Source organism: Caretta caretta, chromosome 27, assembly GCF_965140235.1.
Source record: "Caretta caretta isolate rCarCar2 chromosome 27, rCarCar1.hap1, whole genome shotgun sequence".
Taxonomy (NCBI): Eukaryota; Metazoa; Chordata; order Testudines; family Cheloniidae; genus Caretta; species Caretta caretta.
The window spans coordinates 13,472,820-13,482,059 of record NC_134232.1 but is presented as its reverse complement, the minus strand read 5'-3'; the positions used below and the strand labels follow the sequence as shown (position 1 = coordinate 13,482,059).

The 9,240-nt window shown below is 61.3% G+C and overlaps 1 protein-coding gene across 2 annotated transcripts in view; it reads right to left on the bottom strand.

Moving 5' to 3' along the window:
- Positions 1-1,025: 1,025 nt before the first annotated feature.
- The window catches only part of THRA (thyroid hormone receptor alpha), a 47,160-nt gene continuing 38,945 nt past the window's right edge, over positions 1,026-9,240 (bottom strand). For both annotated transcript variants that reach the window (XM_048829750.2, XM_048829749.2), the window contains one exon: positions 1,026-8,807. In XM_048829750.2, coding sequence (XP_048685707.1) covers positions 8,557-8,807 — 251 coding nt within the window. In that variant the 3' untranslated portion in view covers positions 1,026-8,556. The remainder of the gene's footprint in view (positions 8,808-9,240) is intronic.

The window sequence follows — 9,240 nt, the reverse complement described above, 5'->3', positions numbered from 1 at the left end:
CGCCATGGCCTGGACCGTCCGTTCGTGAGCGAGCCAGGCCCCTGCTCCTGTCCGGCGGCGAGGGCACCCCTGCCTGCTGCTCGCTGTGAAGGGGGAGGGGGGAGCTGGATGCCTGGGTTCTGCTTTCTATGGGAAGGGGATAGGTGTGGGGGAGCCACCGGGGGCCAGGACTCCTGGCCTTTAGCTGCAGTGCTGGGAGGGCCGGGGGCCAGAGTGGGGCTGGAGCTGGGACTCCTGGGCTCTGTTCCCAGCTGCGCCACCAAACGTGCTGCAAGCCCTTGGGCAAGTGGCTCGCCGAGCTGGGGAGTTTCTGGGGCCAGGGGGCCGGGCCCAGCAGCGACTCCAGCCTAGGCACTGGCCTCGCCCCAGCTGTCGGCGTCAACACCTTGAACCCCAGCCCAGGGCATGTGGCTGGCTGCTGCAGCGTGCCCCAGCCACCATTCCTGTCCCTCAGGGCATGGGGCACGCTGAGTGGCTGCGGGGGGAAGGTTATCCTGCCTATGCCCCCCCCCACCGGCCTCACGGTAGCCCCGGACCCAGCTCATGCCACGTGCTGGGGAGGACTCTAGCTTCAGCCTGGGCTCTGGTTTCCTCAGGGGATCCCTGGGGGTGTATGGACAGATGCACAGAGGGAGGGGGTCTGGCTGCACCCTCAGGGGTCTGTGTGCCCATCCCCTCGGACAAAGGCAGAGCCGCAGTCGGGGTGGGGCGCGGCGTTGGGGTGGCCCAGCACCGAAGTGTTGCGCCCCTGCCCGCCCCCCATACGCCCCAGCAGTGCAGGCCTGTTTTGCCAGGTGACTGCTGCCCCCAAGGCAAGCTGCAGCGCCCCCATGACCCATAGCACCAGGCTAGAAATCCCCCCCCTGCCCCAATTTGGCTCAGGTATCCCTCGGGGTGGGGGCAGTGCCCCACAGCCCTGCCCCCCAATGCTCACCCCACATTCTGCAGCCTCCTGGGGTGATGGGGCGCCCACCCCTGCCCTCCCGGCTGGACACAGAAATCAGAGGCCAGCGGGGCGGTGGGGGTGGGGTTGGTTGTTTTTCATCATATATTTATTACATAAATATATAGTAAAATAGACCAGCAACAATTACCATAAAAATATCTTTCTTTAAAATCCTGACCAAAAACACAAAGGGTTTAAAATCGCACGTCACAGACACTGTGATTGTCATGTACAGCAGCAGCTCTCTGCCGCCCGGCCCCCTCCCTCGTGGGGCACGGGGGGATACATGGGAGGGGAAGGAGGGTGGTCTCACCTCCCTGCCCCGCCCCAGCCCCCGTTCCCCCCAATGCACTGAGACCCAAACATACATTCAGTAACTCCTGCCACTACCCTTCCACACCGCCGCAGCCGCGGGGCGGGAGCCACAATGCATAGTACATGGGCGGGGGAGGCCCCCCCAATGACTGGACACAGCAGGGAAGGACCCCCCCACCCCCCCAAAAGCGCCAAGCGAGCTCACGGTCTCTAGAGATGGGCTGGATTTGAAGCTGCTCCCCTCCCATTTCCCCCCCCAACCCCTCTGCAGAGCTTGGCGGGGGGGCAGGAGGTACCAGCTCCAGAAGCTAGGAGGTATGTGCTTGGTGACCAAATACTGACGGGGAGGATGTGGGAACATGGCGGGGGGGCACAGGCTGCCTCTGGCATAAATAGGGTCCCCCCTGGGGGTCAGCCCTCAGTCCCAAGGAGGGAGTCGGGGGGGGCCAGGGGGTGTTCATGCCACAGTCTGCCCACTGCGTGGCTGAGCTGGGGGGGGCCCTGGGAGCAGAGACAGAGGGGAGATAGCGACACTGGATAATGCAACTGCAACGGAGACCAACAGACGTGACCCGGAGCCGCCCCGGGGGAACAGCTAGACACGGCCACAGCCAGCAGGAGGCAGCATGGACCCCAGCCACCAACCTGGGGTGTCACGCAAGGGTGGGGGCCTAGCCAGGCCCGGCCCCATTGGCAGAGGGTGTATGTACGCGTGCCCGGGGAGTGTGTGCACCCAGGGGATGTGCGCACGCACAGGGGCCTGGCACTGAACCCCCCCATCCCCCAGGAGTGAAGTTGTGGCCCCCCAATGCTGGGGGCGCTTTACACAAGACAAACCACCGCCCCCAGCACACCTCCCCCCAGCATGTTTGAGCCCTGAATGCCTGAGGCCCCCTCCCCAGGAATGGGGGGGGTGTCACACCTTGCCCAGGGGGGGGAGGGGTTGGCCTGGAAGCCCCCCCTGGGGAATGGATTTGTCTGAAGGCTCCTGCAGACTCCCTGCCCCTTGGCAATGGTGGGAAGAAGGGAGGTTGTTGGGGTGGGGGTGGTTTTAGCTGGTGTACTCCCCCAGGCTGAGCCCCCCCACACCAGGCTGGCTGTCCGGGGGACTGGGGCCCAGCTCCTGAGGGGGCATGCATGGGGGCAGAGCACTGCCCGCATAACCGGGAGGGGCCTGGGAGATGGTCACTGATCTTCCTCTCTGCACCCGCAAGGAGCTTCCCTGACCCCGCTTGGAGGGTCTTAGCTTCCTCACCCCCAAGCTGGGGCTAAGCATCTCCCCTCCTTCCAGGGCCGGCAAAGGGCTTGGCCCCACAGGAGGCAGAGCGGGGCTCAGTTTTGTGGCTGCTGGGCTCTCTCTGGGGGGTGAGCCCCACGCCGGGGACAGGGCAGGGGATGCCTGTCCTCCAGGGGGCTCCCCCCACTGCTCCCTTCTAATGCTGGGTGCTGCATAGCTCCTGGCGGGCGCGGCTGAGCCCCGGGGCTGGGGGTCTCAGGGGGGTGCAGGGATACGTAGGTGTAGCACCCGCTACAGCACGCAGCACCCACCAGTGCGTACACAGACCTGCTCACACCCGCAAGCCTCGCACACCCGAGCCCCCAAGGAGAGTGAGGCTGGCTGGACGCCAGCCCAGCAGTGCCCCTCTGGCTGGCCAAGGGGAGCAAGCCACAGCGGGTGTCTGAGTGGTGGAGGGGCTGGAGCAGCTGACCGGGCACCCAGGAAAGCTGCGAGGAGAAGAGAAGAAATGGCGCTGGGCAGCGAGCGCGTCAGGTGATCAGTCAGACACACGTGTCCAGACCTGGGCGCCCCCCCCATGCTTGCACACGCGCGTGCACAGACTAGCGCACACGCAGACTCACAGACGCAAGGGCACACATGCAAACACAGACATGCACACCACACGTGCAAACACACACAGACCAATACAAGTGCGCCCCCCCCCGCCGCAGGGTTTGCAATAGGGACCAGGCCACTGGCCCAGCCCTTCCACCACCGTGAGCAGGACCCTGTCAAGGCCCTGCTGTCTGCCCCCCTCCAGGTCTGGGTGCCATTTCCCTGAGCAGGGGGGATGACAGCTCCCCCGTCCCCTGGGCCTTCAGCACCACCTCCGGCAGGGTCAGGCTGCAGAACCGGGCCAGAACTGTGCCCCACTCCTGTGCCAGGCTAGCAGGGGGAGGGGCCAGCTGAGAGGGGTCTCATACCAGGTGAGGGGCAAGGGGGCTGAATTTAGAGCCTTCCTCGCCAGCCACCTGTGGGCAGCCAGGCCCCTCCAGCTCTGCGCATTAGTGTTTGGGCATCAGGCTTGGCTGAGGGTCCTGCCAGCTGGCACTGCCGGTGGCCAGGGACCTAGTCAAACACCCGGGTCCCCCTCCCCTCCCTCAGAGACCAAAGCAATCAGCAGGACTGGGGGGCAGGGGAGGCTGAAGCTTCCTGACATCTGTCCCGCCCCTGCCCCAAACCCTATTTCCTAGACAAGCTGCTCAGCAGAGCGGAGGTACGCAGGGCAGCGTGTTTCCTCAGGACGGGGACTTCACAGTGTTCCTAGGAGCTTAAGACATTTTGCACCAATAGTGCAAAGAGACGAGGTCACAGCCCACCCCCAACTCAGCAGCCCCGTTGTCTCTGAACCGACCTGCCTGATGCTGGAGCCCGCCTGGAGCGAGCGGCTGCAGAGCGCGGCAGGGACTGGGGAGCAGCACCCACCCTAGGCGGTGTGATGGGGGCGGGGGGACACCATGTGTAACCCTGTGATCAGACAATGGGGTGGGGGGACAGTCGCTATTCGGAGCTGCCCCCCACAGCGTTCCTGCTGGGGAACAATCAGGGCTCCTGGGCTGCAGCTTTAAGCCGGGGGAGGAGGGGAGCCTGGGAGGGCCAGGAGAGCTTGCAGGAGTCCCAGCATCTCCACGGGTTTATAGAGAGGCCCCAGAATCAGAACCACCTCCCCCCACACGGGGGTTTGGATCAGAACCAGCCTTTCGCCTGGGGTTTGCAGTTGACCCATTTTTAGCCCCCTTCCTCCAGCACAGACCAGGAACAGCTGAAGACGCTGTGCCCGTCGCTAGCCACTTGGTGCCAAGCTGGAGTGGTGCCAGGCGGGGAAGAGACTGCCGGGTTCTGAAGCCAATTGCTAGCCCCAAGCATTCAAACCGGAGCTGTTTTATTAACTCATCCAATTTGGGTCCCTTTTCCCTGCCCTCCAAGCTGCACTCGCTTCCTGGTTTCTAGCTTTTCTCCGCAACCACCCCAGAGAAAAATCTTTTTCTTTTTTTAAATGAAAGCTGAAGTTTTCCCCTAACCCCCTGACGCTGGGAGCTGGGGCTTTACGAAAAGCATCAACCAGTGGGAGGAGAGCTGGCAACGCTGAGTAACGGGCCGGGATACTGCAGCTCACACCACCCCGGGCAGGGTAGGACCGATTACAGAAAGCCAGAATATCTGATGGGGAAACGTCCTCCTATATTGTACAGAATGGGCCACGTCTCCAAGCATGCGGCACCCACCCCTGGGCCCAGGTTTTCCACGGAGCCTGCGATGCTGGGGGCCGAGATTGTTTGAAAACCTGGGCCCTTCGTGGGTGCCGGGCCCTCGCGTCTCCACCTCTCCCAAACACAGGTTGCTCTGGGAATATACTGCAACAGGCAAGGCTAATACCAAAGGGGGCTCCAAAAACCTCTCTCCCCGCCAAAGAATCAACTCCTTCCATGGCTGCCGCTGGCTCCTGTGCCCTGGTCACAATGCTGACGGGACAGCTCCTCGGCCTAGGCCCACCACGTCCGGGTTCACGGCGGTGGCTGGGATCCCTGGCCAGCACACCAAGCTTTACGCCAGATCAAACCAACCAACCAATCAACAACAAAAGGTGTGTGGTTTTTTTTTTTTTTTTTGTAAAATAACCCGTAAAAAGATTTTTTTTAATTAAAAAAATTTATATATATAATTATATAATTATATATATATATATATATATATATATTAGCTTAAATCGGAGCGGCGTTAACCCTGTGGTGGCTCTCCTCACCCAGACCTGAACCTTAAACGGTACATTCAGAGTAAGCCGATCCCCCGCGCCATGGAGCAGCCCCCGCCCCCCCACCCCCGTTGGCCTCTCGACTGAGGTAAGAAAAAGAAAATTCACGCCCTAAAACGGGTAAGGAACAGCTTAAAAACAAACTCCCTCCACTGGATATTGATATAGATGGATAGATACAAATACAAGGCGCAAATCATTGGCCGAGGGTTTGCGGACAGACAGCTGGGGAAACGGGGGTGCGTGGGGGGGGTCCAAAGCATGGCTGACTACCAGTAAGTGCCCCCTACAGGCAGGGGTAAGTGAGTGCAGCTTCTCCGCACAAGGAGTGAAATTGAAAAGTCCAGAAAGTCTGACGTCCTTTGGGCCTTAGATCTGCCCCCTGGACGTTTAAATTCCTCAGTGACTGTTCCCCCCCAACCCCACCCGCTTTAAGAGAAAGAAAAGGGAAAAGCAGCGGAGGAGAAACTGAAGAGCCGGGCGGGCCAAGCCCCCGGGGCTGGCTAAGTGCAGAGGGACAGGCAGCTCCTTGCTACGAGCGCCGCGTCTCGCGCTCGCGGCAGAGGCTCAGCTCTGCTGGTTCAGCGTTAAGGATGGGTCGTGCCGGCGCCCCCCCACAGCTGCTGGCAGGCTGCAGGGGTGGGTTATTCCAGTGCCTCGGGTGCAGTCCCCGACAGGCGGTGCCGTGAACTCGCCTGCGCTGGGGAAGCCGCATCGGCCAATGCCGGGTTAAACACGCAGGGCCCGGCCGAGCTGGGATCGGAGACGCATGGGGGGGCACCCCAGGGCTGAGCCGGGTCTAAACACGCCTGCCGCGTCTCCTACGCCTCGTGCTTTCCCAGTGCGGGTGGGCCTCGGGCTGGGGACATGAAGGGTGACGGTGGGCGAGGGGGATCCCCGGGCACAGCAGGGAGTGTGCAGGGCCCATCCTGGTGACCACGGGGCCCTGGCTGTTGGGGGAAGTGGGGTGGCGGTGGCAGGAGAGGGATCAGCATGTCAAGCGGGGATGTAGACAACCAAAAAGCGACTCCGGGCCCAGTACAACTGAACTGCCCTGGCTTGGCCTGGCCCTAGCTCCCCCACGTGCCTAGAAAGGGGGACTCCCGGCCCCTGTGCCCAATAAGTGCCATTTTCCAGGGCTCCCCCATCCCTCCTCCCCCGCGCGCCCCTGCGTCCTGGAGAATCAAGGCTTTGAGGTGGTGAGGAGAGCTAGGCACTGGGATGGCAGTGCTGGCTGGGATGGCCTAGCTGGGGGGACAGGAGAGCACATGCTGCAGGCCAACACAGGGCAGACGACTGACGGCGTTAGTGCGAGCGGTGGCAGGGAGGGGGCCGTCCCATAGAAAGCGCGTGCTAAGGGCGGCCACCGACCCACTAAAAGCATGGGCCCCATGGGGAGCGGCGTGGGTGGGGCTCAGCGGATGGTCCTCCCCGGCCCCTTGCTGAGGAAGGGGTTCTCCCGGGGGCACGTTATCGGAGGTGATGAGCAGATGTTCCCTGCCCTGGGGGTATCAGAGTCAGACAGGCCACTAGAGGGGCAGGGACCTGGGCAGGGGGGGAGCCATCCAGGCAGAGCTGGTCAGAAAAAAGGCAAACTTCCCCATAGAAAATTATGACTTTTTGGCAAAATATTGAAAACTGCAATATTTCCATGCAAAATGGCACCGTGCTGCCTGATGGGAGTTGTAGGTCGGATGCCTCACGCTCCCATTCTCCTCCAGGGGCTGCTTTCTTGGGCTGGACTCCATCCTCCATGATGCCCCAGTGACTGTTCTTGGGCAGGGGGGGTCCATGGGAGCCTCTGGCCATGGTGCATCATGGGAGATGGAGTCTGACCAGAGAGTCCATCCCATAGAGATGAATGGGAGCTCGAGGCCCTCAAACCACAACTCCCAGGAGGTACGGCGGCACAAGTCCGAATTCAGCTCTAAGTTTTCTGGTGTTTGTTCCCTCAACGAAGCATCAAAACTTTCCGTGGGGAGCAGACTCTGCATGAAAAAAATGGCTCAAAGGAAAACCAAATTGTCCTGCGAGAGATTGTTTAAAGCCAATTTTTTTGACCAGCTCTTATCACCCCTCCCGCCCCCAGCACAGCCCCCAACCCCTGCGGGCTGAAGCCCCTCTCCCTTGCCCATGACTGCCTCGCCTTCGGGAAAGTGTCGGGACTACAGCCCTCGGCAGGCGCTGGGGGAGAGGTGGGTGTGCTGGGGGGATTGAGGTGTCAGGACAGACCTGCCTGCCCCATCCAGCCTGAGAGGTAGATGGGCCGAAGTGGCGGGTTTTTGCGGGGGAGGCGGGAAGAGGGCAAGGGACCTGAAAGGCCAACCTCGGAGCCCCGATTCTCCAGTGTGGCAGGGAGCTGACATTCTCCGGTGGTCCAACCCTGCAACCCTGGCATGGGGTTCAGCTGGCACCCTGGCTTCGCGCCCTGTAGTTCGATGGGAAATCGAGGCACCCCTGGGAATCTAGCCAGCGATTTCCCGCTGGAGTTTTGTCTTTCAATAAAAAAAAGTGCATTTGTCATTCATGCTCGGCTCCATGGCCTGAACACCCCCCCCCTCCTAGCCTCACCCCCTCTCCCTGCGCCCAGGTTCTCCCCGCTAATAATTTAATAGCTTTTCTCTTCTCAAAGTGCAGTTAGTTAATATTTTAGCCTCTCAGGGAGGGAATAAATGCTAAAAAGAACAAAAACAAAATCACCTAAGGAAATAATAAGGGAAACAAACGCTCTGACGTCTGGGACTGTCCTGTGCAAACAAACAAAATTCATAAAGTCCGTGGAACGAGAGAGGTTTATTTGGGGGGAGCCGTGAGGTGCCAGCTGAGCCCAGTGCCAGGGAGGTGATGGGACGGAGAATACTGTGTGTGGGGGGGTTCGTCCTGCAGTTGGGTGGAAATCAGGGCTATGTATCCATCCCCCCAACACCCCCATAACTGAGGGGTTCAGAGGAAAGGAGATCCAGGTTCCACTTATCCTCCCCTGCTACTCCAAATCCAACTCCCCCCAAGCCAAGCCCAAGTTTTGTGTGGTTTTTGAAAAGTTTTGCCCCTCCCCCCACCCCGACAGCAGCCCCGCCCCCATGGTCCCACCCCCTCCACGGGGGGGGGCGGGGGCGGCACTGCCGGTTGACACCCACGCGCAATATTTAGAAAAACAAACCAAAACGAAAAAGAACCAAGTAAAACGTGTCCAGGAGGGGCTGGGGGCGGGGCTCTCGCCCGAGTCCTGGCCCCGCCCCCTGGCCCCCTCCCCTCCCCCCCGCCCTAGACTTCCTGATCCTCAAAGACCTCGAGGAAGAGGGGTGGGAACAGCTCGGTGGGGCACTCCACCTTCATGTGCAGGAAGCGGCTGGCGTGGCAGGCTCCGATCATGCGCAGGTCGGTCACCTTCATCAGCAGCTTGGGCCAGAAGTGGGGAATGTTGTGTTTGCGATAGTTGATGTAGTGTTCGAACGCCAGCAGGAAGGTCTCCTGGCACTTCTCGATCTTCTCCACCCGCAACAGCCCGGTGCGGTCTGCGGGCGAGACGGGCGTCAGGGGGCCACGCAGCCTCCGCCCGAGGGTCGAGCCCCCGGCTGCCCTCTGTGCCTACCGCTGGCTATCCGCCCCTCTCCATCCAACCCCCACACCGCGCCTCCTCTATCCACCCCTCCCTCCCCACCTCTTCCCCTCTGCCCCCCCAGCCGCCTCCCCATCTGGCTGTTCAGTCCCATCATTACCGCTGTATCTCCACCCCATAGATGCTCCTTTATCCGTTCATCTCCACAACTACCCGCTATCTACCCCCACCACAAGCTCTCTGTCTCCAGCTCTCTCTGATACCTGAGCAACGGCTCCGGTTCTGGGCTCGCTGGCTGCACCGGGGACTTTGTCTCCTGCGCCCTGGGCCTCCCCCCTGGCGCTCTTTGCGGGCACCAGCAGCGGGAGCTTCACCCTCCCTACAGACGC